Below are 27,983 nucleotides of genomic sequence, written 5' to 3'. Positions count from 1 at the left end.
CAGCTCTTTCTCTGAAACCTGATGACCCACTGGTGCTGAAGAGAAGAGCAGACGTTTTGGGCAAACTGGGAAAACGAGACGAAGCCATTCAGGATTACAAGCGAGCTGTGGAAATTCAGAGTCACCTGACAGGAAACTAACTCAAAAAAAAATGTTAATGGAGTGCAGGCTGATAAAAGCCGAAACAGGACACTTGTAACTATGCTCTCATCATGAAAGGAAAAGAAACATTTATTGAATGTGACCTAAAAGCATTTTATATTCTATTTTGAGCATTCTACAGAATTTGACTGACATTTGTAGAGGTAATGCATGATCCGTCCACTTGATAGAGATCTCAACTCAATAATCTGTGATAACAATTGTGCTTATTTTATTCCAGGCATTTTTAAAATGTGATATTGTTTTCTACATTATTTATATGTTAACTAAATGTATGGTTGTACTTTGCTTGGTTGCCAAGAATAAAAGACATTTGATAAATTTCTCAGTTTTATTATGTTCAAAAAATGTTTACAAAAAGATCCAATAAAAAACGTTTAAAAGAATGAATCAGAATATGTACATATAAATACACAAAAGATTGTTTCAAATGCAACAAACTTTTCTCTACAAATAACCAACTGAAAATATCAGAAAACCATTTAGCACTAAAATAGTAGCAATAAGCCAGTACATATTCTCTTAGTCCTCCTTTTATATAATGTGAACTTCATGCTTAAATGTATCTAACAATCCAAACTTATATAAACATATACTACATCTACATAGTATTTACAATGACTAGCACTTCACATGAACTGTAATTTGTGGATTAATTACGAGGGAAGACAAGTTTTTCGATGTTAATATGATTTGGTATGCTGTGAGCAATATTAGATAAAATGGCTCTGAAAAATGCCTATGAATAAATGTGTTGTAAATTGGTCCATTATGATTGATTTAAAATGTGCAGCATCTAATAAAAAGAAGAGAGTGATTAGTATACTCAATTAAATTGCAAATGTTTTCTTCCAAACAGTGAAAATGAAAGGCAAGCAATAAGGCAAAATATTAAAAGCATTTTACTATAGTCTATACTGACATGCATGTGCACATGTACCAAAAAGCAAGTAAATCTGGCATGCATATAATGTCACACCTGTAATGCCCTCTGCCTAATATCTATCAGATAATGCTGAACTTAACATGACTGATTTCTCAGATCTTAGCAGTGTATCTACTGAAGCAGGGGGGTTATATAGTTATTGGAGAAATTTGTACATGGTTAAATATTTTACAACCAATCAGAAAGTGTTTTACTTTGAGATGTACACCTTACAACCAATCATTAGAGGCTTTGTTTCTTTTTCAATTGAAACTATCATTTTAAAGTTTCAGACAACCAAACAATGAGGCTAGCAGTGGAGACTGGGGGATTATAGGAAGGATATTGCACAAAATATTAACTGACAGTACTATATGAACTAACAAAAATCATCATACAATAAACTCACATATATACATCCAAAAAAACTAACAAACTACCAATCAAAATGAATTCAAGAACATAGAACCAAACATATAGAGACAGATCTGACACATGAATAAGCACTACAGCACTACAAACTGACCACAAGTCTTTGATTCACATACATGTACACCCATGGCTAACACTTTATGTAAGGAGATTTCAAAATTTATATATAATATGCATTATTCTTAAATTCATGTTTCTCGTAAAATAAAGCATTCTTTACATTTCTGTTGGTTATTTGGTATAAAAGCTTTTTATCAAAAAGTGATTATCACAGGTTGAAAAGAGACGTCGATTTGTTGCATCATCAAAGCTTCAATTTGCATTGAATTCAATGGCTATTCTTGGCCAACTCAGGCCAAACTGTGAGCACCATGTTGATATGTGGATGGCCGCAGAGTGTCAACGTGATGATTGGTTCATTTAAATTTGGTCACACAATCATATGTCTGTCCTGATTTTTGTTCTTGCGGCGAAAGAATCCGGATGGCCACTTCCGTAGAGAAGACAGTGACCACTTCCTCTTATGTCAACTGTTAGGGACGTGGACGACGCACGCACCTGCTCTGCCGGTACAAAGGGCTGCCATCTGTAAGGTACACCATTATTATGCTTAAATATCTAATATCTAATATATCAATCATTAATATATGGGGGGCTAGAACATCTACAAATACTATTTTTAGCAATTTTTTTTACTAACCTTGGACCACTCGTTTGTGACAGGGTCATAGGACTCCACATCCTGAAGGTAATGCTGACCGTCATATCCCCCAACAGCAAACACCCTGTCCCCCAGAATACACACCCCCACCGCATCACGAGGGGAGCTGATGTTAGCTATCATGGTCCACTGGTCAGTCTTAGGGTCATATCTAACAAGTTCATAACAGTGTTAGAATGTTTATAAATCATTTGATAAAATTCGAACTAAATGTTGTTGAGTTTGAAATAAAAGTCATAAAGTGGCTTTCAACTAACCTTTCAGCACAGTCAAATCTGCAGCATGAAGGATTAGAGGCTGGGGCCTCGTGACCTCCTACAGCATAGAGGAAACCGTTACATGTAGACACACCCACTCCGCCTCGCCTCTTAGACATAGGACTGCAGTGTAACCACTTGTTTGTGTGTGGATCGAAACACTCCACTGTCTTCAAACAAGAGCTGCCATCTCGACCACCAACTGCATACAGTCTGTAAGAATAATCAAAATGTCTGACTGTATGGCAGAAATACAACACCCAGATTTTGACTACAATTATGAAATTCAAACATTACAGCACTTTATAACATTCCTACGTACCTTACTAAAATACAGACAAATGCTAGTGTCTTGCTTTGATTTTAAATTCTCAAAGATTTATTTTAAAGATTAATTTTTCAGAAAATGTGACTCTACACAAAAGAGACAGATTCCAGATAAAATGATCTCTCTGTGTCAGCCCTACTCTGCAGGCATTACAAAAAAAAATGTACTGTAATAGGTCCACATACTTTCCCATCAACACTGCCACTCCCACTGTGCTCCTAGAGGTTGACATGGGAGCCACAAAGCTCCACTGTCTGGCCTGAGGGTCCCACCGTTCCACAGTGTTCAGGTAAGACCACCCATCGTGTCCCCCCACAGCATACATTGGTCCCTCCAATACCCCCACCCCCAGGCCATGTCTGTGTGTAGACATAGGAGGCATCAGGTTCCAGGATTTCTTCTTTGGGTCGAAGCACTCTACTGTATTTAATGTCTTAAGTCCATCTCTCCCTCCCACTATGTACAGTTTGTCTTCGATTACTGCCACTCCAAACTGAAGTCGCCTCCCACTCATGTTGGCAACTTGGGTCCAAGAGTTGGTACGTAGGTCATATTTTTCAATAGTTGTGGCACCTACAAACAGTTTACATATATTTTTCAGGGGTTTTCCAGCAAACTTAAACAAGAATTTTTTGTTACACAAAATTTATGTTCTCTCCTTTGTAAGCAGTTTGTTTAATTATCTGTAAGGCATTGATTTTTTTCCTATGGCTATGATTGAGTACCTTTGTTACAATCTATGCCACCCACAGCGTACATGAGACCCACTGTGGATTTTCTGGGCTTGGTTCTGGGACTCTGGAAAGATGACCGTCTCTCTGGCAACAGATGATATTTTAAGGCCTCCATGATCAGGGCTTGACATTCTTTCTCTTCTCGAAATAATGGGTTTGTTTCGACATGATCAGCAATATACTGCAACAGAACCACAGAAATAATCATGAATTATAGCTCTCCTGACGGCAAGGCTGATGAAGTAGTTTCACAATAAGAATGAAATGATGCCCGCTTCACAGAGATAATGTTTGCTTTTAATGGCTTCTGGCATTTCAGAACTAGTTTTAATTGCTCTACAGAGAAACATCTACTTCAAAATACATCATAAATGTCCAACTCTGATAAATACACATAAAGGCATCGCCTTCAAACACAGCTTATCTTTGTGAAATGAGCATTATGTAATTTTGGGTTATACTGTAACAGAAAAGAAAGCTTTTCTTATTAAAAAGTTTAGCTTTCCATTAAGGAATGAAATTAATATCTTTTTTTATGGTTATCCCTCAAAATAATTTAATGTTAATCACTAAGCTGGCGTCAGCCTACCTGTGGAGACATTAGAGGTAACTTGATGTGGGCAAGAAGCTTGGATAAATATTTCTTTCTGTTCATCAGATCATGTTTAGCCCACATAATCAGGGCCTGGAATATAGTTTCTTCATCTGGAACATTTAGATCATCACTGGCAAGCAGACGACAGACTTCATCAGCAGGTAGCAGAAGAAATTCCTGATTGTGCATTACTTGAACAAAATTATCCTGAAAAGAGAGATTATAGACATCTTCAATGCACTGTACAATGCAAATGAAATAATGGTCTTCCTAAATCTTTTTGTTTATTGCTGCTTTACATGTCCTTGCTAGCATTTAGAAAGGCAAACATTTAATTCCTTTAAATGAAACAGTTGAAAGAGAAAATTAACTTTATACAGGAATAAACATATAGTTGCTTTTTTAGATCTAAACATGTATTTTACCATGAGATAGGTGTTGGCGACTTTGTACAAATTGGAGCATCCCTGAGCATCAGCGAACTGGCGGATCCCGATACAGTTTGAGGGGTGGAGCTGCTTCATGAGGAAGCTACAGCATGCCTCTACCACCTCAGACAGCTGAAGGAGGCAGGCCGTGGACAGAAGGCTCTCAACCGTGTCCTCCTGGAGCGGGATCTTACCTACAATTACAGGGTGGTGGCTATATAAATTACAAGTCCTAAAGAGTTTGTTCCATGGGCCTGAATAAAATACGTACCTCAACTCTTTCTGTGTCACCTATATAATCTTATGCTCAAAGACAGCCCTAGCCTTCACAGTCCTGGGAGAAAAGAAATTTTGATCAACCGTTACTTTTCTAAGCATTATTTTTTTAAAAAAGATATTTAGGACCTTGTTTTTTCGCCTAATTTCAAGAGTCTTTGTTCTCAAAGTAATTTCATTTTTGTTTATAATTCTACTGTTATGAAGAGCAATAGCTATAATTTGTAAAAATTGTGTTCCTCTTATAAATACCAAACATCAATCCCATGAAAATAAAGTGATCTAGTGTACAGTCAGATATGAATAACAAAGTGATTTCCCTAGAGACCGTGAGATACTTTTAATGCAATGAATTTTTCCCCATCTTGTGTGAAAAAGAAACAGCTAGGAATCTGCCATAAAATCTTAATAATTTTAGATAAGAGCTTCCCACATTACAAAAATATTTACCTTGCAACAAATAATTTCTTCTAAAATACTAGTATGATGTTACAAACACTGAGGTTTACTGAAGTATTACCACTAGCAACTTGATTTTAATCTTCAAGCTTGAGGTAGAATAATTTGATACACAAGTAATATTAAGCCGAAATTAGAACAAAAGAGTCTTTTTGTCCTTTGTGATTCTTGCTACACATGCATCCTGCATTCACTTGCAAAGGAATATTTATTTTTCTGCGATCAATTGTTTACATATGTGTTCTGCATGGGTTATCTCTTCAAGACTTTTGTTTTTCTATTCTTAAGTTTTATGGCAGAACCTCAATCTTTAATAGCTTTCAATTTGACTAAGTGTATTTTTATTTCCTGCCACTCAAAATACTGTAAACAGCTGTTAACAATTTCCAGCACAATAAAATACCCCCCAAGCAGCAGGGGCTGATGTAAACCATCTCCTAAAACCAGTCACTTACTGACGAGAAGTTCACAGTCTCTAAGATTTAAAAAATACACGTAAATATTGTGTTCTTAAAATGCATCTTAAGGCCGGTTTACACTATGCATCTTGACACATGCATCTTGGATGCATGTGTCAAGATTCACAGTGTAAAAGCCCCTTGTGTCAAATTAAATGGGTGTTGCATCTTGAACCACGGAATAGAACTTGTTCTATTCCGTGCTTCAAGATGCATGGAACTGACCAATGAAAAGAAAGGTCAGAGTTGATATTGAATCATGAGCTTTATTTTTTTCATATAGTTTCAAAAATAGCTTCCCAAGATATACAAAAACAGAAAATACTGCTTAAAACTACAATTAGAAAAACTTATTTTGATTATTATAATACAGAGGAGTTTTTGTTTTGGAATAAATATAAATTATATCTTCCAAGAATTATCATAAAAAGGAAATTAAGAATGATTTATTCAGCTAAAATAAATCTGGAAATGAAATTTGAAGGTATTGCTATTTTTTTAAGTAGAAAAAATTCATCTTTACAAAGCATTCTAAAGATGCATGCATCAAGACACATAGTGTAAATAAGAAGATGCATGAGGCAAAATTGAACCATGAGTTTAGATGCATGTGTCAAGATGCATAGTGTAAACCGGCCTTTAGAAACACCTCTCTTCAAAAAAAAAGGGGGGGCCTAAATTCAACTCAAAAACCATAAAAATAATGGAGTCACAGTTATAATACATCCCTGCATGTGTATCACATTTCTTAAAGAATATTTAACTTTCAATAATGATCAAATAATATTATATGATCAAATGGTGGAGATCAAAGAAATAAACTTCAGATTTCATTATCATGAATTTCAACTCAAACGGAGTCACAGTAATCAAAGAGTAATTGTGTATCACATTTCTCTCGGAATATAAACTTTTAAGAAAAATCAAAGAAAATTTTATAAACACATTGTCGAGATCAAAGAAACTACACTTCAGATTTTATAATCACGAATGCTGTATGTTTTGCATCAGTGAACTGCAACTGGTCAATTTCTTCAGAGAGCACAATGCAACATTTGTGTTGAATATTAGATTAAATTTAATCAACAGCTGATTGTAGCAGCATTGAAATTATGAACGGTATATCATAAAGAAGGGAATTAAAATGATCCCCTTGACTGACATGCCACAGAACAAAGCTTAATTAACAAAGAAAACTGCTGAGAGGAGGCTTTGTGAAGTCTACCCACTTGAACCACTTAACACTTCTGTGGTCCTTTTCCTGGGGCCAGGCATGGGAACTTTCATCATCGGGCTCTCAAAAGTTTAAAGAACAAAAAAATTATCAATGCAGAAGGATGGTATTATAAAATTTATACTTTACATATTATGAAAAGTACTTTTTCTCCCTTAAAACTGGTCTATATGTTCATTTACTGACAATTAGTTAATAAATATAATCTTTGTATAAGAAAATTGATTGCTAGAGTGAAAAATCCCCCATACTGTGATGCATTTTTCCAGTTTAGATGTACACCCTATATGCAAATGCATAAGAATGGGATTCTTATGATGTGTAATGATAACTTAATCATGACTAACATTGTAAAATAACCTTTGTTATTTTTTCCTTCTCTTTTTTTTCTTTACATTTATAAACTTTCCTTTTTCTGTATATTCTTAAAATTTTAAACCCATCACATAAATTGCAACCTTTAACTAAATGAACTGTTTTGAATAACAAAATTTATAGTTATGTAAACAAACAGAGAACTCTTTGTCAATAATATATCTGAGTGCATGTGATAGGTACCCCTTAAACCCTCTGTTAATTAGCTTAATCCCTCCCCATATGTTTGATCTGCCTGAGGTGGGATAAAGCACCAGACTGTTTAATGATCAACAAATGTATGTACCAGTAACTGTTAATGATTAAGAAACTCCATCACTTTATCTGAAGTACAGTGTTTAGTGAACATGTACATAAAAGTGCATTTTCTACCTGCTTTCGCAGAACTCAAATCAGATGTTCTCGAATTTTGTGAAACCTAGCTCATATTTCATTTATTCCTTATTTTCAATCCGAATCTTACTTTGACTGCAAAGTCAGGGAATCCCTCTGAATCTAGGTCAGAGAATCCCAAGAACTTAATCCCATTAGCAAGGTTAAAGAATCCTAATATACTCCCTAGTAAGAGAATCCCAAAAATCTCATCCCAGAAATCCTAAGATATGCCAGTGTCTATTGATTTGAGTTTCAGATTTGATATCCCCAATCTGCTAAACCTGTTATCCACATACTCTGTCTTCATTAGTAATTACTATGTCTTCATTAGTACAGATAATTACGATGTCTTCATTAGTACAGATAATTACTATGACACACTCCAACAAACATCAATAATCAACAACTTCATTAGTACAGATAATTACGATGTCTTCATTAGTACAGATAATTACTATGACACACTCCAACAAACATCAATAATCAACAACTTTACAGAAAATGAGTAATGCTCCATTACAACCACCTAAAGAAACATACATGTATTAGGAGATATTCTCCTTTTTTAATATGTAAACAGGCACAAAAATTGTTTTAAAGCTTTTTAGATAAAAGGTAGAAAAAGATGCAACACTTCTCATTATGATGAAGTCTGCTCCGGAGCCAATCTTATCAAAGTTAGACCTGTTACTCCACACCTTCAAGATACTAGTAATGTACCATACCATACAGGTGTGGCGTAACAATTACAAAAATTTTAATTATTTGATAAGCTTCATAGCAAACTGTATTTATCCCTAAGAATTTCTTGTTACAAAGCACTTTGAGAAATTATGCACTTTGAAAAAAATTTGGGACCAAATCAACGCCTTTTGAATAATAAAATTTCTTTTCAAAGTGCGTTAATATTGATCATATTAACGCACTTTGAAAAAATATGTATGGCTTGGTCAATATTCTTGCAAATCTTGGGTATGATAAATAATTGAACCTGTTTGATAACTCTTTGGTGATGATGTCACATCAGGATGTGAAAGTGAGCGATTTTGATTTTTCCATGCTTTGAAAATTCTATCTCTCTTAAATCTTTTACTTCAGTTTTGCAGTTTGCATGTATTTTGTATGTAAACTAAAAATTTTTTGAAAGTTTTCAACATCATACCAGTTATGCAAATACATATATTTGTGTGTAGCATAAGCATCGGTACCGGGAGGGGGGGTCTTAGGAACTCTTAGGAATGTTTTGCAAAGATATATAGGCATTGTAAATAAATCGGGGCTAGCCTTTGAGGGGGTGTCCACATTCAATTTGCTACCGACGACTATGTACAATGTATAAAAAAGAGTTGGGCTGAGAGACCTTCTACTGGCCATCTCCTTGTTCTCAATGAGGTTAAATAAATATATGTATTAAAATTAAAATGTTTTTCCAAAGATAAAATTAATAAAAGTTGATTCTCTCAATTACTAAAATTTAAGTATAGATTTTTTTGTTTTATACATTTTTTTTTAAAGTGCGTTATATGTCCCAAAGTTAAAAAAGTTTACGTACACTCTTAACGCACTTTGAAATATTTTTTCAAAGTGCGTTGTGTCCCAAATTTAACGCACTTTGAAAATTTTTTTTCAAAGTGCGATGATTTTGTCCCAATTTTAACGCACTTTGAAAAAAAATTTCTAAGTGCATAATTTTTTCAAAGTGCGTTGCCACAATTTCTTGAAGCATATCATACAATTTTAGGTAAATCATTAATTAAAATATCATTCTTTATATACCTGTATAGGCATAGTTGACAATGGCTACCATGGCATCTGGATCTACGTCCTTCATCCGGATTTCTTCCATGGAGGCCTCTTTCACATCATTCATGAACATTGCTGCAAAATAGTCCGAAGCTGCACTGAGGACCAATCGGTGAGCAGGAATCCGCTTGTTGCCCACGACGAGGGTGACGTCACACAACTGCCGCTTCTCCACATACTGCTCCATTTTGCGGATCATCCTCTCTGGATGGTTGTGTGAGTGGAAAAGGTCAGGGGTCATGGATTCCTCCATTCTGGAGTTAGCCTGGTTCTGTGAGGCATAGGTCTGTTGTACAAGGTACCTGGAAGGCATTGATAAAACACAGTCATGAAAAAAATAAAGATAACATATGGTGATCAATCTTATAAATCCTTTAAACAATACCAATCCTACACAGGGCAAAAAATGGACCTCTCTTAGAAACCTGTGTAAAATATGAAGCTGTATAAAGCATATTTATTTTGTGCTGACATAATGGTTCCTTTGAACCAAGGTATTATTATGATCGAGTGGTCATAATACAATTTATATTTAATGGACAGTCAAACCTAGTTAACTACATTGAATCAAGAAAAAAATTCATGACACATCCGAGGATTCCATATATCAAGGGTAAAATGTCTCTAGAAAAAGTGGTTGGAACTTCCAAATCATTTTGGTGCATCCAGGGTATTTGAAAAATACCTGCTACCGTTAGTTTTGATATACCAGAGTTCAACTTAAAATTACAATTTTGACCTACATTATTCAGGCTAAATTTATTCAGAGATCAACTCACATTTTATGCAGAAACTTCAAGAAAATAACAATCATGTGAACATTTGACCATTCTTTATCCACTGTGTGTTACCGACACCGGATATTGCTACCATCGAGGCGAGGAGTTTTTCACATTTTAACAGGACACAGGTTGGAATTTATTTTATTTGTCAAAGAATTCGTCCTCATAAGTGTTCTACATATATTTTTGACATAAAGAGGATGCTACACTTTTAGATTTTATTCGTTCCGCAGCGTTTGGCAACGTCATTTTATTTTATTTTATCAAAATATGCCACCTGGTACCGGAGGAAATTCTACCTGAGAAAGTTTGAAGGCTGCTTTCTTAATTGTTTCAAACAATTTAGTAATGTTCACACACGCATGTCCTTTTAAACTATATTTCTGAACTTCTTATATCAAATTTAATGATACAAACTGTTTATTTGCATCAAAACAAAGCAAATATTATTTTTCAGAGTGTACGGCTTATTGTAAATTGTTTCAACAACTGTGTACGGCGAATTGAAATTTCACTGTACGGCATTTTGAGATTTTAAACAATCTGAAGCAACTGTTTTTAACATTTTGAACTTTAATTTTTTCATTCTACTACATGTATTTGCATTTGTTATGTCTGTATGAGAATAAAGACAGTTTTGAATATCTCACCCTAAAAGTATTTTTACAAGCCTGTGATACCTCGCCAGACCAAGTACAAATAAACTAGAGCTCATTTAGACAATATGTATTTGTGAAAATTGTAGTACATGTTGCGGTACCCAGTTTGGACCTCACTCCACAGGCAAAAGATAATACACTTTAGAATTTGAACACATATCTTACATTTATGGCATACAATTTTTTCAAATATATACTTAGTATAGACATTGAACATATCTTCGTAAGTTTAGCCCCCCCACCCACTTTCCACAGAAATTTTTTGGTAGTGTAGTTCGAACGTATCCCCCCCCCCCCCCACCCCCCCCCCCCCGAAATAGGATTTTCGTGTTTGGGAAGTAGACATTACGTTTTTTTTTTTTTTGCTTGTTAGGTTTTTTTGGAGGTACAAAAATTTTATTTTTTACACTTAGCCCCCCCCCCCCCCCCCACTTTCAAAATGCTTCCAACGCCAATGTCATTTCAGGTTTCATGTCTATCCGGTATCTAACCAAAGTAAAAAAAAGTAAATTCTGCAAAGCCGAGATGAAAGGACCAGGATCAACAAAACTTTTAGCAGTAACCCTTTCATTTGTGGAGTACGTGTGGGATATCCTTCTTCGGGAAATACAAACTGCAGGAACACACCAACTATGGGCATTAACGAAAGGACACTGAGATATATTTGCTCCTGTGCGGTATAAATTAGCGCTCCTCATTAAAAGCTCACCAGATGTTGTACCCTTTTAAGGACACACGCAACGTACATTACCTACTGATAATTTTTAACGATATTTAAATTAAAATAAATGAACTTAATACCTACTGATAATTTTTAACTATATTTGAATTAAAAAAAAAAAGAATTTAATTCCAAGGCCGGCGCGCCGGGCGTGCGCCATCCCCCGTTTGATATTTTTGTATGCATTACTTATATGTTCACTAACCTAAAATTAAGTAAAAAAATCTCTTATTTGTAAGAACTTGTCAGCCCCCAGACCGCCATAAAGAACTGTGCCGTAGATCCATTTGGGGGCTTCAGTACATCCACCAGACCCCCCCCCCCCGGACTTCTAATTCACTGGCATTGACTTAAAAAAAAACTGACAAGAAAAAAGGTATGTGCATTGTCAAAACACGAAAATCCTATTTCGAAAGGGGGGGGTGTTAGGTTCTAACTTCTTTCAGTACCATTTTTTTTTCAAATGCTATCACTTTTCTCATTTTTTTACCCACACTGCAACATATGTATATATATACTGCCTCCTCCCCGCTACAAAATTCCTGGATCCGCCACTGAAGTGCCATCAAAAGTTAGCAGACAAAAATATAGCATACCCTACCAGAGGGTTGGAAAAGATATCAATTACTGAAATTTCTTGTATAATTCATGTTGGAAAAGATATCAATTGATGAAATTTCTTGTATAATTCATAGAAAATCACACAAAAATTGTTTAAAATATATTTGAGATGTTTTGTTTATCCAGACTTTTTAACTAGAGAAAGTGTTCAACAACATATATATATAGACAATAAAATGTAGAATCAGTTCCTATAAGTATTGACACTCCAACCCCAGAGAAAAACACAAAAAAATTTAAACTATGTTTTGTATGTCCTTAAGTTTTAACATAAGGATCGCTTGCTTGTTTTTTTTTTATTTCCCTTTTTTCTTTGCATAAGTTTTGAGACATTTTTTTTTACTGGTAATCATTTTTCATTATTGTTTTTAAAATAATAAGTGAGATAACATTCACATTTTAATATTAAATTTTCAGGCGCAGATCCAGGAATTTTTTTCCGATTGGGGGGGGGGGGGGGGGGGGGGGGGGGGGTCACCAAAGTCAACAATAAAAAAAAATCCTACCCATAAGAGAGGTTGTGTGTGTGTGTGTGTGTGGGGGGTTAGTTGTTGACCTTGTAAAGCTTTCTACAAAGAACTTTTCATTCCAACTGTTTCTAAAGAGATCTGTGTTTTCTTCAGAGGACTTTAAGGCCACTTTCACTTGGTTAAGTGTATACATGTACACATTTAAAAACTACAAATATTACTACCCAGACCCCCCCCCCCCTTAGATCTGGGCATATATGTCTATTTAGCAAGGATGTGTGAACTTTTCTTTTCATAATTGAATTTTTTTCACATTATACAGATATAAAATATGTTGCAAATGTGTATTCTATACTTATTTTTCGTTTTAGTTGTGAATTTAACAGAAACGCTGAAATTTCTCAATTTAATATTTTTTCTATGTCAATATTTTGCTTTGATCACATTTATGATGCTGTCGTACTGGCGCAGCTTCGTAGCTATGGGCTGCTGCGTCTAGGGCATCAACGTTAATTTTCTCCTTGCTGCATGTTCTTTTCGTCATTTCTTCTGAATTAAATAATTGGTCCCTACATATATTAAATAAAAAGAAATACTAGTAATGATAGAATAGGCTTCTCTGGGGATATTTTTTTAATACAGTACCCTCTAGGATCACATTATTAACAGAGTTGTATATACATATTGAGTGTCAGAATTTTTTTTTTTTTTTGGGGGGGGTGTTAAGACTTACCTAGGAATGATTTCACTCAAGAAATTTGGGTAGGCCTTAAAGTATATCAATTTTCCCCTTATCATAGTTTATATTATTGAAATAAATTCCCTATAGCTTGCTCTTGGCAAATGTTTGGTATAATACGAAAATTGAAGGTGTGTAACACATTTTTTCTTCGATTATTACTTATGTATTATGAAATAACATTTGGGTGACGATATCCTCACAGGAGGACGCTGTTGCTTTGCAATAGAAGCAGGCAAATAGTCCTAATATCTGAAATCAAATGAAAAAAATCTGTTAAAAAAGAGACAAGTTAATGAAATAATCAAAATGCCGTACACTTTGATATGCGCAATCTAGCAATATGCCGTACTGTTATCCTCAATTAGCCGTACAGTACCCAAGAAAGGTTTTGTTTAGTTTTATCATTAAAAACACTTTTTCATGACACGAATCATACAGAACATGAAGGACATTTGAATTCTTAACAATTACTGATAGTAAGAATTTTTTATTTAAGCGTAGAAATATATCTAAGAAGCACTTCAAACTTTTCAGGTAGAATTTCCTCCAGTACCAGGTGGCGTGTTTTGATAAGTTCGAATAAAATGACGTTACCAAACGCTGCGGAACGAATAAAATCTAAAAGTGTAGCATCCTCTTTATATCAGAAATACATGTAGAACACTTATGAGGACAAATTCTTTGACAAATAAAATAAATTCCAACTTGTGTCCTATTAAAATGTGAAGAACTCCTCGCCTCGATGGTAGCAATATCCGGTGTCGGTAACACACAGTGTTTATCAGAAATGCAAAATAAATTACATAAACTAAAGTGATACAGACTGCATTACTGTTTAGACAAAAAGACATGCCCTGAACTTTACAACTGGGGTTCAATAAACATTTACCACAGCCAAAAATTTCTGGCAAGAATTTAATGTAGTAGTGTAGGGTATAAAGTAAATAAAAGATTAATCACACAAATAATGAAGGCAGAGTGTTTCTACAGTTGCTCTGCCAGAAAGTAAACCATTACACAGACATTTATTAGATTTAGATGCCAAAGGACAAGTGCACTTAAGTAATGCTTAATGGGCCCTTTTTATGTGCCATTTTACTTTAGAATATATAACCAAATCGTTCTCTTTTGGAAATAGTTATATACTAGTGTATATTTCTAATTAAAAAGCACGATAATCATCACCAAAATCAGCATGGATTTGAAACAATTGACTTTTTTAAAATGCCTATATGGACACCCTAAAAATCCGGAAAAGTCGAACCGAACCTTCTTTTAGTTTCGTTTATGTAAATCAAGGCGATGAGATCTTGAACAATCTGATGGTGGATCATAGTCGGGCGCGTTTGTGGAATGTAATTTTTTGTGCTATATCTGTTTTAAAAAATTGAAAGAAGTTCTGTAGTTGCCTGTAGCCATAATAATCAAACTAAGAAATCGGTACTCTTGCATTTGAAAAAATATATACAATAAAATGAATTTGAAATCTAAAAGGAGTGTTTAGGTGGCTTTCAATACCTGTTTCATTGTCTTGCATACATGTTAAAAATGTCTGACACTTTTATGAGTTGCGCTAAACTCTCTTTACCCTACCGTAATCTTAAATATTGATACATAGAAATATTTCTAAGCGGCGCAACTTTGACTAAATGATAAAAAAAACTGCCGATGTTTTACAGTGAGCACCTTTGATGAATGTTTATCTTGGTAGAACTCACGTGACTATCAGTATTTTAAATAATTTATTCCACACGTGGGTTCAACATGGGTCATACAGGTAAATACCTCTCACTTGCTATAGAAAAAACATTGTACTTTTTGTACATTTTTAATATTTTAACTACCAGCCTAATCGTGTACAAATTTCCTACTTTCACACAAGTTTTATAAATGTATAATGCGTCTTTTGTCATTCACAAGTTTGTACAAAGTTAGGCTCATAGTAAACAAAAGCTTTGAATTGACTGACCGTTCTCGATTTACTATAGAAAATCACAAATGTCGGTTGACCCCTGCCGCATTCTATGGTTTTGTTCCTTGTATATACGTGAATTTCAGCGGTAAAATTTGTTGAATCTTATGGTTTAGATATCAATTAATGATTTGGGATGAAAAATTTTGCTTAATTTGAATGTTTATTTTTTCACATTTTACCGGGGCCCATAAGTGCACTCGTTCTTTCACCATTAGCCATTCAAAATACATATTAGAGAACTGCATTGAACAAAATCAATCAGCATTTACAGTGGGCTAGCATTAAGTGGAATTTAGTGTTCAGTAAGCATGCCTACTACCTAATTTCGTTTTCTATTACTGATTCAGTAGTCATTACTGTCAGTTCATTGTTGGGACTTCCTGTCTCTTTTATTAACTTATCTAACTCTGGGGCTCCCCAACCATCACAAATAAGGTTCTTTAGCAGAAATTTATAGAGCATTGCTAAGTATTGAATTCTGGATCCACTGGGAAAAGTGTACGACTGCTCTCTGAATTTTCAATGACATTGACAAACATCCACAATATAATGTCACAATCAGCTGAAAAATTAGAACTATCCATGCATTCTTACCCACTCATAAATTATGTTAGATACAAATGATGCCAATTCATCAAGCTTTGCTGATTTGCTGATTTACTTTTTATTTTACAGATATTTTGCTTAAAAAAATTATTTTTATTACTTAGAAAATGAAATGAAGAAAAGGTAAATCCAAAATTTTTAAAAGAAAGATTAATTCACTTCTCAGAACATACCTTATAACATAATAATATAAGTAGAACATACCCAGGCCAGAAAAATCAGTTACATTTTGATGCTGCCAACACTAGCACCTAGAATCCTGTGTGCACAATATTCAGTATCGGGCTTGACAAATTCCTCAAATATATATGATGTAAATCCTAAGTACCCCTCCAAATGCCACAAGATGTAAAACCTTATTGTGTTGTCAAGTGCTTCATTAGCTGAACACTTTACAATTTTTCTCTGTAAAATGGCCCATTAAAATCTATCAAGAGGTCACTAGGAAAATGCGTCTTTTCTTCAGATGTGAAACACACATGTAATTTTACACAATGTGTCACTATGCAGTAGATATTTGAGCGAGTTACACAAGTTACACGTAATCAGATATAATAAAAACAGGTTCACTACTCATCCCGGGATTGAATAAGGAAAAAAATGAACCCCAATTTAATAGCTGTCTAATGGTTGAAATATTTCCCAGTGTCCATTTAATTACCCTACATTATATGTTTTGCATTAACGATCATTTAAAAGACATGTTCTATTAACTTGCCTACTCAATATACCATTGTACTAAATCTGTATTACAGTGATCTATGCAATAAAGATATAATTATGTGTTCTGTTAAATTGTATGCTTTAAATCCATTGCACTTGGACCCTTTTACAATAATCAATGCAAAGTTTTATTGTTTGTAAGAAGAACTTTTAGAATTCACTTCCTCGGCTAAACAATTACACAAATGGGAAACAAGGTAAACAGCACTACATATAAACTTAATCAATAAAAATGTAATTTATTGCTCTTTAAAGTGTGTACAAATGAACTGAGTCAACTGCATGGTGCAGTGGTTAGAGTGTCTGCTCTAGAGTTGAGAAGGAGCAAGTCCTTAAGTCGCAGGTCTGAATCCACAAGGGATGTGGAGACCGGTCCTTCAGATGAGACCTTATGAATTGAGGGTCCGTGTCGCAGTAGGTGTTGGCACAAAAATGAACCTCACTGCCCAATGGCCCTGAGTGTTGTGCATAGGTATAAATTTGCAGCCCTCCATTAGCACTTAAGGCCATTGAGCAGGGAGGGATCTTTTTTGTGCCAGCACCTACTGCGACACGGGACCACAGTTAATATGGTCTCATCCGAAGGACCGCTCTCCATGTTCAACAGTGGGATTCAAACCTGCGACATAAAGATCAACTCCTTTCTTGGTGACTCTAGAGCAGATGCTCTAACAGCTGCTAGTGTTAGTATTAAAACATCTGTAGGCAACTTCTGTCTTACTATGACTGTAATTAAAGAGGAGATAACTGGTGCTTTTATTTAATGTACCAGTATCACATGGTATCACAAACTCAGTCTATCACTGTACTACTTACTTCACCCAAAATCTTAGACCCAGGAGAGATACATTTCAAAATTTTGGCAGAGCACTCATAATTACCTAACCAAACGTAAGCTGCCTGCTCGATGTCCAGGGACTCAAAAGAACTTTATTCGGTAATAACCAATATTTGCCCCCCAAATCAAACTTTGATGGAGATATATTTAATTAAGTTCAAAATTATATACAAAGCACTGAATATTTTCATAAGTAATGACGCCATATGTACGAAATGACATCACAAACGACGTAAATTTTAGTTTTTTATGAGTTTTACAGAAAAATGTACATATTTTGTCGATATTTTGAGTAAAAGTCACCGAGCGCATGTGTGTTCAGGATCAATATTTTGATATAATGTGTAGAATGATATCAATGAAATATGTCAATATTGTTCCTGAACAAACTTGCGCTCTATAAATTTTAAAGCTAAAATTGTTGAAATTTTGTCCATTTTGTCCTCTCTGATATAAAATGTACACAAAAATTGTGAAACACTGCTTTGACACTATAATATTTTCTGTTAATTTATATTTCTTACAACATTGAATTCAGCACATTTCAGGAAGTTTTCAAAATATGCAAAATATATGCAAAAATTAGTTCTTTATACATAAGAATGAAAGAAAGAATTTCATTCTTTACTATTTTAGCCCCGTCTCAGTACCTCAGAGTCTAGCTTTTGAGACATTATGTACACTTTAAACACTTACGACTTAAACATAGAATAGTGCAAAACAAAAATTCAGGATTATAAGCATCCGTGCCCCGTCTTTATTAAACAAAAAACAATATTTCCCTATTTAACAATTTTAAAAATCTTCAGCATGCATAAAATAATACTAATATCATGATATAAAAAATTACACATTAGTTGATCTTAAAATAGCAAATATGAGGAAATCAAGAATTGCTTTAAAATCATTTCAATTGCCATATCTCTTTATACTTAAGATTCTGAACGCCATGCGGAATCAAAATCCTTTCTTGTATCAATCTAATTAAAAGCCTGACATAATGGAGTATTCTCATTATCATTCCAATCAAGCCTTACCACTTTCTGACATGTTGTCTTCATCCTTGTAAAATCTTTTTTTCCTTCCACAAAATTTGTGTTTTGAAAACAATAAATCAGTCTATAGTACAGAGGGAAGTTAGAGGATAACGCAATAAACAGTAAACAATGTCTTGTTTATATATTAAGTGAATGTGAGGATAAAGATAAAATGAACTGCAGTGTCCTTCCCTGAATGATTTTGCAGTGTAGTTGAATATGGAATTTCTTTTAGGAGTGGGGCAGGATTTTAAAAAAAAATTTTTTTTTTAAATCCTGTCTCACGAGTGAAATAAATTTCATATTCAACTAAAAAACATTGAATTTTCTGTTCATTACATTTTCTTTGATTTTCTCTTTTCCTCTGTCTTTTTCTAATGCAGTCATAGGCAAGTCATGACATCATAGTTGAGCGGTTGAGACATCATAGCTAAGTGTAGTGAGATCGAAAAGTCGAAAACGTTGTATTGAACAAGGAATTCAACAACATATTTGGGGGATCTTTGCCAGTTTTATTCAATGTCAGAATAGTTTATCTATTTTCCAAAGAATCAAGGAGTATTTTTTTACAACATTCTTTGTTATTGGGAGGAAAATCTCGAGTTTTACCGCATTTTGATATTTGCCATACTGTGACAGAATATCATTTTTATTCAGTGAATAAATTACAGTATTTCACTGTTAAAACGTAACTAGAACTGTCCAAACGGGACAAAATACCCCCCACTGGGTTTTTTCAGAAGTAAGTTTTCCCATTATAAAGATATGTATCACACATGAATTATGAAATTTTTCTTCCAGTGATCTTGAACTTCCCCAAATGACCTTGGGTAAAGGTCATGACACACCCTTGGGTCATGCGCAATCTTTGTGTGAAATGAGAACCTACCAAGTTTATCAATAAGAAAGATATGGACCGGACATGAATTATGAACTTTTTTTTCCAGTGACCTTGAACTTCCCCAAATGACCTTGGGTCAAGGTCATGACAAACCCTTGGGTCATGGGCAATCTTTGTGTAGAATGAGAACCTACCAAGTTTATCCATAAAAAAGATGTAGACCGGACACGAATTATGAACTTTTTCTTCCAGTGACCTTGAACTTCCCCAAATGACCTTGGGTCAAGGTCATGACACACCCTTGGGTCATGGGCAATCTTTGTGTGAAATGAGAACCTACCAAATTTATCCATAAGAAAGATATGGACCAGACAAATTATGAAAATTTTCTTCCAGTGACCTTGAACTTCCCCAAATGACCTTGGGTCATGGTCATGACACACCCTTAGGTCATGGGCAATCTTTGCGTGAAATGAGAACCTACCAAGTTTATCCATAAGAAAGATATGGAACTTCCTTTTTCTTCTAGTGACCTTGAACTTCCTCAAGTGACCTTGGGTCAAGGTCATGACACACCCTTGGGTCATGGGCAATCTTTGCATGAAATGAGAACCTACTAAGTTTATCCATAAAAAAGATGTAGACCAGACACGAATTATAAAATTTTTCTTCCAGTGACCTTGAACTTCCATAAATGACCTTGGGTCAAGGTCATGACACACCCTTGGGTCATGGGCAATCTTTGTGTGAAATGAGAACCTAACAAATTTATCCATAAGAAAGATATGGACCGGACACGAATAATGAACTTTTTCTTCCAGTGACCTTGAACTTCCCAAAATGACCTTGGGTCAAGGTCATGACACACCCTTAGGTCATGGGCAATCTTTGTGTGGAGTGGTAGATTCTAATGTCCTTCCGTAAGAAAGATATGGACCAGACACGTTTGCACAGACAGACTGATGGACGGACAGACGGACAAAGTGATTCCTATACCCCCCCCCAACTTCATTTGCGGGGGATATAATAAAATGATTTTTACTTTATATCATTTATAGTGAAATATCAGAAGAGGTACAATATCATCTGAACAAAGAATGTCATGTATCAAGTTGACAACCAATTTAGATCTAATACTGTGGGTCACAGTAATTTATTTGGCTCATATTCATACAAAGCCTGTGTTGATCAACTGTCATAAACAGCGTTTACAGATAATGACACTTATCATACATTTCATTTCGATAGATTTTTCAAAACAATACAGAAAACACACCAATAGGGGGCCTACACATGACACAGTGTACGAAATCATAACATAACGTGTCATTTCTATAAGTTTCTTCAGCAAAGTATGAATAAAATACTTTCAACAAAGAAAAATCAAACTCTTCACGATAGCAATCTACGTATCAATATAACTGAAGTGGTCCACAATGATGACAATGTTTGAGGTCTTGTCAAATGTCGCGCGTCTAAGGAGCCTTTGTTTACATGTGAAATATTCAGGCCCTACCTTTTATTCTCGCTGGGGCTACGAACAAGAGTCGGTGTGGAGGGAAAAATGTCAGGGACCCCGGGAAAAGGAAGGTTGTCCTCGTCCTCCTCCCTCATCATACAGTCAAGCGAAACTTTGTAAACACACCTGGGGCTAGACGGGAGAGAATGTGAGGTCATCATAAAACCATGTGACCTCGGGTCCACTCGAGTGTAACGGCGGTGTGGCTTAGTGTGAAACATGGAGAATAACCAGAGACGCGAGGTGTGAAGTGACAAGATTATTGATTTTCCCCTGAAGTATCGTAAAAAAAATTACACTCTATTATCATGATGAGAGGGAGACCAAATAAGTGCATGATCCTGTTTTTGAAACTCAAGAAAAATGAAGAATGGATTTATAAAATAAAAACAAATAAACCATTTTAGGGGTTTTTATCAATTTTAAACAATTTTTTTAACACTAATATTTTGGTGAGTTTTGTCCTTTGGTCGTTGAACAAAACTCATATAAACCTAAACTTTTTGGGTCTATGCATGGCTACAGTACATGCAGAGGCTTGAGACTGTTGGAAAGCCGTGCAGTAAAATCAGTCTGGTATATAAAATAAAACATTCTATTCAAGTCCTGAAGTCTTCGACGAAAGTCTCAATCCTATTCATGCCTAAAACGCAACACACTCTTTGAAGCAGATTTTTTTTTTCAATTGTAAAAAGAAGAAATGATTCGTTGAATTTTCTTATGTTTGTTGGTTGTTTAGACATAACAGACTAAATAACTTAGTCGGAGCAGCTTAATTATAACTTGGAAGTTCTTAAATTTGGACTTAACCTTTAAAGGAATATAAAATATTTATAAGTTAACAACTTGTAAACAATCCAATGAAATGTGGAAGTAACAAACAGCAATCAAGCCCAAACGTCCACTGAAACAAAACAGATAGGGAGCAGAGCAAACATGGACCTCTTAGTAAAACGTCAGAGGTGGGATCGGGTGTCATGGAGGTGTAAACATCCCCTGTCAGCCGGTCACATCTACCGTATGTTCCCTGTCATGATGAGGCAAACCGAAAAACCCTAGTGATGAAATATTACAACACCTTTACGCCACAGTTTGTATTCTCAATATTGTTCCCATAGACCTGAATGAAATCTTGTCATCTTATTACTGGACAGGTACGTAAAATTTTACGTTTTGAAAATTTGTCTAGGTAAGTTTTTCACATTATATTCATATCAGATTTAACGAGGATTAGAGAATTAGGGATGAAACAGACACGTAGCTACAGGATGGGGTGGGCTGCCCCCCCCCCCCCCCCACTTTTTTCCCCAACATTACTTATACTATAGGAAATGTTCATTGAAAGGCTGCCCCCACCCCCAACTATTAGTGATATAAGGGAAATGTAGCATAAAAAATGTTTTTTTTTTCGATTTGGGCAACTGTTCTTGTTTCCCTTTATATTTATTTATTTTTATTTTGTTATTATCATTTTTTTTTTTTTTTTTTTGCTTATCAACTTCTTCAAGTAAGTAAAAAAAAAATTCTCTGGCTGGCCCCTCAACTTTCAAAAACGATGCTACGTGGCTGTGAAATACCTTAATTGAATTTTTAGCAGACATACTACAGTCAAAACTCAATATCTTTGAACTCGAAGGACCGAATGCTTGGAGATACTGTGGTTAAAATTCATAAATGAAAGGTGTGTGGGACTACAAACTCGCTTAGAAACGTCCATGGTAAGTTGGTACTCGGAATTTCGATGTTCAAGATGCCGATGTTAAATTGTTTACGTGTAATGAAAGAAAGTTCTACATAGAGTTTCTTTGTTCTGCATCTATTTTATGCATAAAATATAATAATACTAATACAGTATATAACACACCATGAAGCACTTACCTGTAAGTCGCCACTTTTTGGAGCCCACAGCTTTAGCTTGAAATTTCAAATTGTAAAATATGAACCGGTCGATATTAGCTATGCCCAGAAATGTGATTACCCTGGTATATTGCCCTGGTAAATTGACGAATAACATGCACCATCCATTAATTACTGACCTGCCATGTAACCTGTGGAGGTCACACTAATGCATCGTTTGGCCTCGGATATTTAGGATTATACAACACTCCTGTTTGGTGGCTCAACTTTAAATGTATAACTTTTTTTCTCCACCGTAGTGGTTGTACTTTTTATGTTTCAGATTCTGTGTTCATTTGTAACTAAGCATTAAGCCAGCAACAAAACACATCAAACAGCCTTAACATTACTGCTGCCAAATCTCCTGTTTTATCTGAAAGTCGGCAGACTCTTCAAAAAAGAGCAACAATATACAAGAGAGTAGACCCCCTTTTAAAAAATAGCATCATGCTTCATAAATAAACTCATGCCAGACAAGCCCTCTGGCTATATGTAAAAGTATATGCATGCTTTACAGCACTTTTATGCCTCAGAAGTATTCCATTTCTTTCTCTTTTAAAAAAAATATCAAATAACATAGAATTTGGCAAATCTTCCAATATACTGACGACCTTGAACCGAAAAGTAATTTACATTGCCAGATACACGGGATCAAAATGAAAACCCCCAGTGCATTCAATACAGATAAGATCTTAGAGGTATGATTCAGAGTTCGTGAGTCATTGAAGGCACTGATAAAACGTAACATCCAAAATTCTAGAATCTCAAAGTCTTCCCAAAACCATTTCTGTTAAACCACCTTAAGTTGTTAATTATTCATTATATTTGTCTCAACAATTTTTATCAGAAATCCATCATAATATGAATTTAAACCCCGATGTGCGATATGAAGTGGAAGAAAGTTAGACGCATCAGAAAATATCTGCAATATATTTCACTTAAGATATAATTTATGGGATTCAATCATTAATAAGATAGCGAAATACAGATGTTTGAGTTAATATTAGAAAACCCACCATCCTGAATGATTATAATTACCATCTGCAGAGGGTTGGGGAGGTCGTAACAAAAAAAAAAGAAAAAAAAACAATTGTGATACTCATATTGACCTGATACGGGTATTGTATCGTCAGTACTAATGTATGTATGACTACTTCTACCTTTTATACGTACTCACCACGATACGGGTAGTTGCATTCATCGTCAGTACTAATGTACTACTACTACTGCCTTGTACTCACCATGCCTTCCTGTGAGCACCTTTCCGTGGGACGGTGGAAAAGTTCATCCGGTTATACAGGGGTACAGTGACCGAACCTATTGGGTCCTCCCAGTTCGCCTTCCGAGGGTCGCCCATTTTCCCCGGGGCACACACATTTAAGGAGTACTTAATATGGGCACCGTCTTTGGTCATATTATAAAATTTTAAAAGTCATGTGTCGATAGTGAGCACTTCAACATACGAACAGGGAATATAATCACATCCACATGGTCAAGATCTTTTCTCTGTGTTATTTTTGAAGAACAGTCACTTCATCTACAGAGGGGAGAAGATAAACATCAAATGTTTGACCCAGAGAACTCGGCAACAGACAGCACCACACGGACAAAGTAGATTTATTATATATATCAAAATAGCGAGTCTTTAGCACCGCTCTGGAAGATGAAGCCGATTACTGCCTCTCTTGGGGCGAGCTCTTTATCTCTTCCGAAAACAAACCCCGTTCCTGGAATGACGTTTTATCATTTCAATATGCATAGATTGATAACTGCTTAGACATACGACTACACACTGATGATGGAAGTAAAAACTCGGCATTTTCAAAGTAATAGTATATTGTTTATTTGGTTGATTTTCATTTTTCTCGTTCAATTTAATTTAAAAAAAACTTGTTTTGAGAATTACCACACCATATGACACGCAAAGCAATTTAGTGCAATTTGTTGTCGGGAAAATTACATAACCGGGATCGATTTTTTGGATTTTGTATCATTCTCTCGTGTGTATCGATTAACAAGCCTGGAAAAACCATGAAATGAGTTCATTATTTATTTTTCGCTCCTTTGATCAATTTTGTGCAATTTGATGATTTTAACATTTCAGTAATCTTTTTTGTACGGGAAACGAAACCCATAAACTGCGAGTTACGATGTCCAAATACACTAATTATACCCTCTCCGCGTACAGCTATCCGCAGAACAAAGATATAAAGCCCTTGATCACGACTAGAAGCAACACTAATTAGAATAATTGAGTAGCTTTAATTAACAATCACACGTTTCTATTATCCGCGGTAGCTACACCATTAGACACTAAGCACTTTACTGTAGAATCATAATCAAATTTACACTGCCTATAGCTGAAACAGGTTAGCTCGCCCCCGTAAATTTAACCATAAAATATAATTTTAGATATAACATTCTGTTTGTTATTGCATGCACATTTAGGTAATCTCCTATACAACTATTTTTTCTTCACTTGTTATATATATTTTAGAATAAAATATCTTTAAAAGAAAACCTGACCTGTTCAACCAGAAGAAAAATTTCCATGATGGGAGGGTTATGCACGCTTTGTGTATTGAGGGGAATGAAATATTGCTCCCAGCCCAGTCTCAGATCAGAGTGGAGCCATCTGTGTGCCATAGATTCGACGATTTTAGAGATATGTACATCATGCTTGGTCGTGTTTACGAAATTTACAGCTATAAAAGATTGTTTCGAAATGATAATTTTTGTTAAAGAATTCAAATTCCGAGAGGAGTTGAAAAGACAACAATGAAATGAAATTACAGTGTAACTTTGGAACGGGTCATAATAAATTCCTCAGAGATGCATTGTAATCAATGAGTTATAGCAAATTGCGGGAGAAAGGGGGGGGGGTGGTTTACCGTGTCAATGTGAATGTCTATCTCCATCAAGTTAATTTGCACCAAATAACATGTTTTTTCCATTTGTAACTATGTTTAAGATGACAAAAATTCAACAAATTATGAATATTTTTCAAAGCATATTTTAAAATATGACAACTTCTAAACTTTGCCATGTGATATCCAACATATGCATGTCACGATCAAAACCAAACAAGCTAATTCAGAGAATTCGTGTCCCCCGCTTAGGGAAAAAGTCGGCTCCCCCTGACTGAATTTGTAGAATTATTAAATGTATACATGTATACTGAAGCAAATAAAATACATGTATGTCAATATGCATATAAAGATTTGATTGCTTATTCTTTATTATGTGTATAGAATTTTTTTTAATATGGAATGTTTATCACACTGTAATGATGATTTTATAACCTCATAAATTTTTCATTTCACATGCTGAATACTATCATTTAGTAAAAAAAAAAAAGTATTTAAAAAAAAAAAAGAAAGAAAGGATCGGGGGGGTTACCGTGTCAATGTGAATGTCTATCTCCATATATGCAAATTAATTTGCACCAAATATATATTCATGTTATTTTTTTACCATTTGTAATATGTTAATTAAACAGTGACAAAAAATAACTCTCCTCATGCTGCACTGAAAAATAGCAATGTAATACTATAAATACAAATTATGAATATTTTTCAAAGCATATTTTAAAATATGACAACTTTTTGACCTCAAACTTTGCCATGTGATTTCATCCAACATATGCATGTCACGAATTTGCAATGAACCAAAAAATCAATAGGGGTCTTGTTTATCCATTACCATGAAGATGCTAAATGTGTTTCAAATTTAAGACGTTTGAGGGTTTTCCCTTTTTCTGTCATCTCAAGGTGATCTGCTCCCGAGATGAAAATTAATCCTTCATGGTCCTAATAGGACGGGATTCTGAACGTTATGACAGATGTAACTTCCAAAACTTACACTGCCAACATGACCAACTTCGTCAGTTATGCAGGTAAAACGGGCTTCAATGTTACTCTTAAGCAGAATCATCCACGCATAACATGTCGATAAGATGTAGCATCAAGAAGCATGCACAGAGAAAAGATCATAAAATGCATCATATGTTTAAATCAAACAGTCACTGGAGCATGAAATATAGGTCAAATGGATACATGGACTCTTTACATACAGACAGACGGTCACCATCATTCCGGTAAACACCCACAACGTCTTTGCCTGGTTTTACTTACATTTTAATCAAACCAAGCTTTTATATTTGAATGCTTATATATCTTCACAATACTACAAAGGAACCCTCTGCCGTATTACTGGTCTGGATTGACATCCAGAATTCTATTTATAAAACAGTTTCAAAATTTTCCAATCTTCAACTCACCTCAGAATCGATACAATTTGCGAATTGTCCGGATACTGCAGTTCCGACATTTTCAAGCTTTGCGTCAATATTTTTTTTAAAAAGAGAAACAAGATTTTGTTGGAGGTATTCTATGGTTGTTTTTGTGCCTATACGGTTTGTTTACTCCACTGCAATGTGACAGGGTTTGACCTGATATCATACTGTATTAACTTCCTTGTTTCTGCAAGTCACGATTTTAATCACTTTTTATCTACTGCTAGTATGATATCATACCCACTCAGCTATGATTTCCTTTCCCGTGTTTCCCGGACAACTGTCCTTATGTTTCCATACAAGTTTCATGTAAATTAGAAATAGATAAACATTATACTTGCTTAAAAAGGCATCGGATATATTTTCAGTTCCCTCCGTCAGTTAAAAACATTATTTAAGTGTAATTACGGATTCTCTTGCTTATGAATTTAATTTTATTTCTCCGGATAAATATACAGTGTTTGCATCGCCGTCCATCCATCTGTCTGTTTGTCCGTAAAAAAACTTTAAACTTGCTCACAACTTTTGATTGGTTAGAGGTATGACTTAAATATTTCACCTGTGTGTTTCTTGTGACAAGACCAAACTTTGGGTATACCAGTGCATTGATTTAACCTTGGAGTTTGACCCTCTTTTGCAAAAACTTACCACAGCTTAACCTTGATTACAACTTTTGAGTAGTTGTAAGATAGCTTTC

At 34.9% G+C, this 27,983-nt stretch overlaps 2 protein-coding genes and 1 long non-coding RNA gene across 13 annotated transcripts in view; 1 reads left to right on the top strand and 2 right to left on the bottom strand.

Moving 5' to 3' along the window:
• The window catches only part of LOC134247214 (uncharacterized), a 29,974-nt gene extending 29,491 nt beyond the window's left edge, over window positions 1-483 (top strand). For all 8 annotated transcript variants that reach the window (XM_062729563.1, XM_062729558.1, XM_062729557.1 and 5 more), the window contains one exon: window positions 4-483. In XM_062729563.1, coding sequence (XP_062585547.1) covers window positions 4-140 — 137 coding nt within the window. In that variant the 3' untranslated portion in view covers window positions 141-483. The remainder of the gene's footprint in view (window positions 1-3) is intronic.
• On the bottom strand, window positions 475-27,447 carry LOC134247217 (kelch-like protein 5). 4 transcript variants are annotated; one of them, XM_062729565.1, is made up of 10 exons: window positions 25,519-25,641; window positions 24,234-24,529; window positions 9,536-9,864; window positions 4,580-4,776; window positions 4,149-4,361; window positions 3,551-3,740; window positions 3,011-3,398; window positions 2,498-2,710; window positions 2,220-2,391; window positions 475-2,105 (listed from the first exon to the last, which is right to left on the bottom strand). In XM_062729565.1, exons 2-10 carry the CDS (start codon window positions 24,404-24,406, stop codon window positions 2,046-2,048), a joined length of 1,935 nt encoding a protein of 644 aa, XP_062585549.1. In that variant the 5' UTR covers window positions 24,407-24,529; window positions 25,519-25,641; the 3' UTR covers window positions 475-2,045. The 4 variants fall into 4 exon arrangements, with proteins under 4 accessions (XP_062585549.1, XP_062585550.1, XP_062585551.1 ...); XM_062729566.1 differs by lacking the exons at window positions 24,234-24,529; window positions 25,519-25,641 and adding an exon at window positions 27,272-27,447; XM_062729567.1 differs by lacking the exons at window positions 24,234-24,529; window positions 25,519-25,641 and adding an exon at window positions 23,133-23,154.
• LOC134247191 (uncharacterized) lies at window positions 13,174-13,971 on the bottom strand. Its single transcript, XR_009987779.1, has 2 exons — window positions 13,549-13,971; window positions 13,174-13,384 (listed from the first exon to the last, which is right to left on the bottom strand). It is a non-coding gene; the product is annotated as an uncharacterized LOC134247191 (long non-coding RNA).
• Window positions 27,448-27,983: the final 536 nt, after the last annotated feature.

The sequence above is a fragment of the Saccostrea cucullata genome, unplaced genomic scaffold (genome assembly GCF_032062105.1).
Source record: "Saccostrea cucullata isolate Sc308-1 unplaced genomic scaffold, CSIRO_AGI_Scuc_v1 ctg38, whole genome shotgun sequence".
Taxonomy (NCBI): Eukaryota; Metazoa; Mollusca; class Bivalvia; order Ostreida; family Ostreidae; genus Saccostrea; species Saccostrea cuccullata.
The sequence above is the reverse complement of the archived record's forward strand: the minus strand, read 5'-3'. Positions and strand labels throughout refer to the sequence as shown.

Excerpts from the sequence above, each read along its gene's own strand:
- LOC134247217 (XM_062729565.1), bottom strand. The coding sequence starts at position 24,406 with ATGACCAAAGACGGTGCCCATATTAAGTACTCCTTAAATGTGTGTGCC. Across the intron at positions 3,741-4,148 it reads TACCTCTAATGTCTCCACAG|TATATTGCTGATCATGTCGA; the intron begins GTAGGCTGACGC and ends GTTCTGTTGCAG. Across the intron at positions 2,392-2,497 it reads AGATTTGACTGTGCTGAAAG|ATATGACCCTAAGACTGACC; the intron begins GTTAGTTGAAAG and ends TGAACTTGTTAG.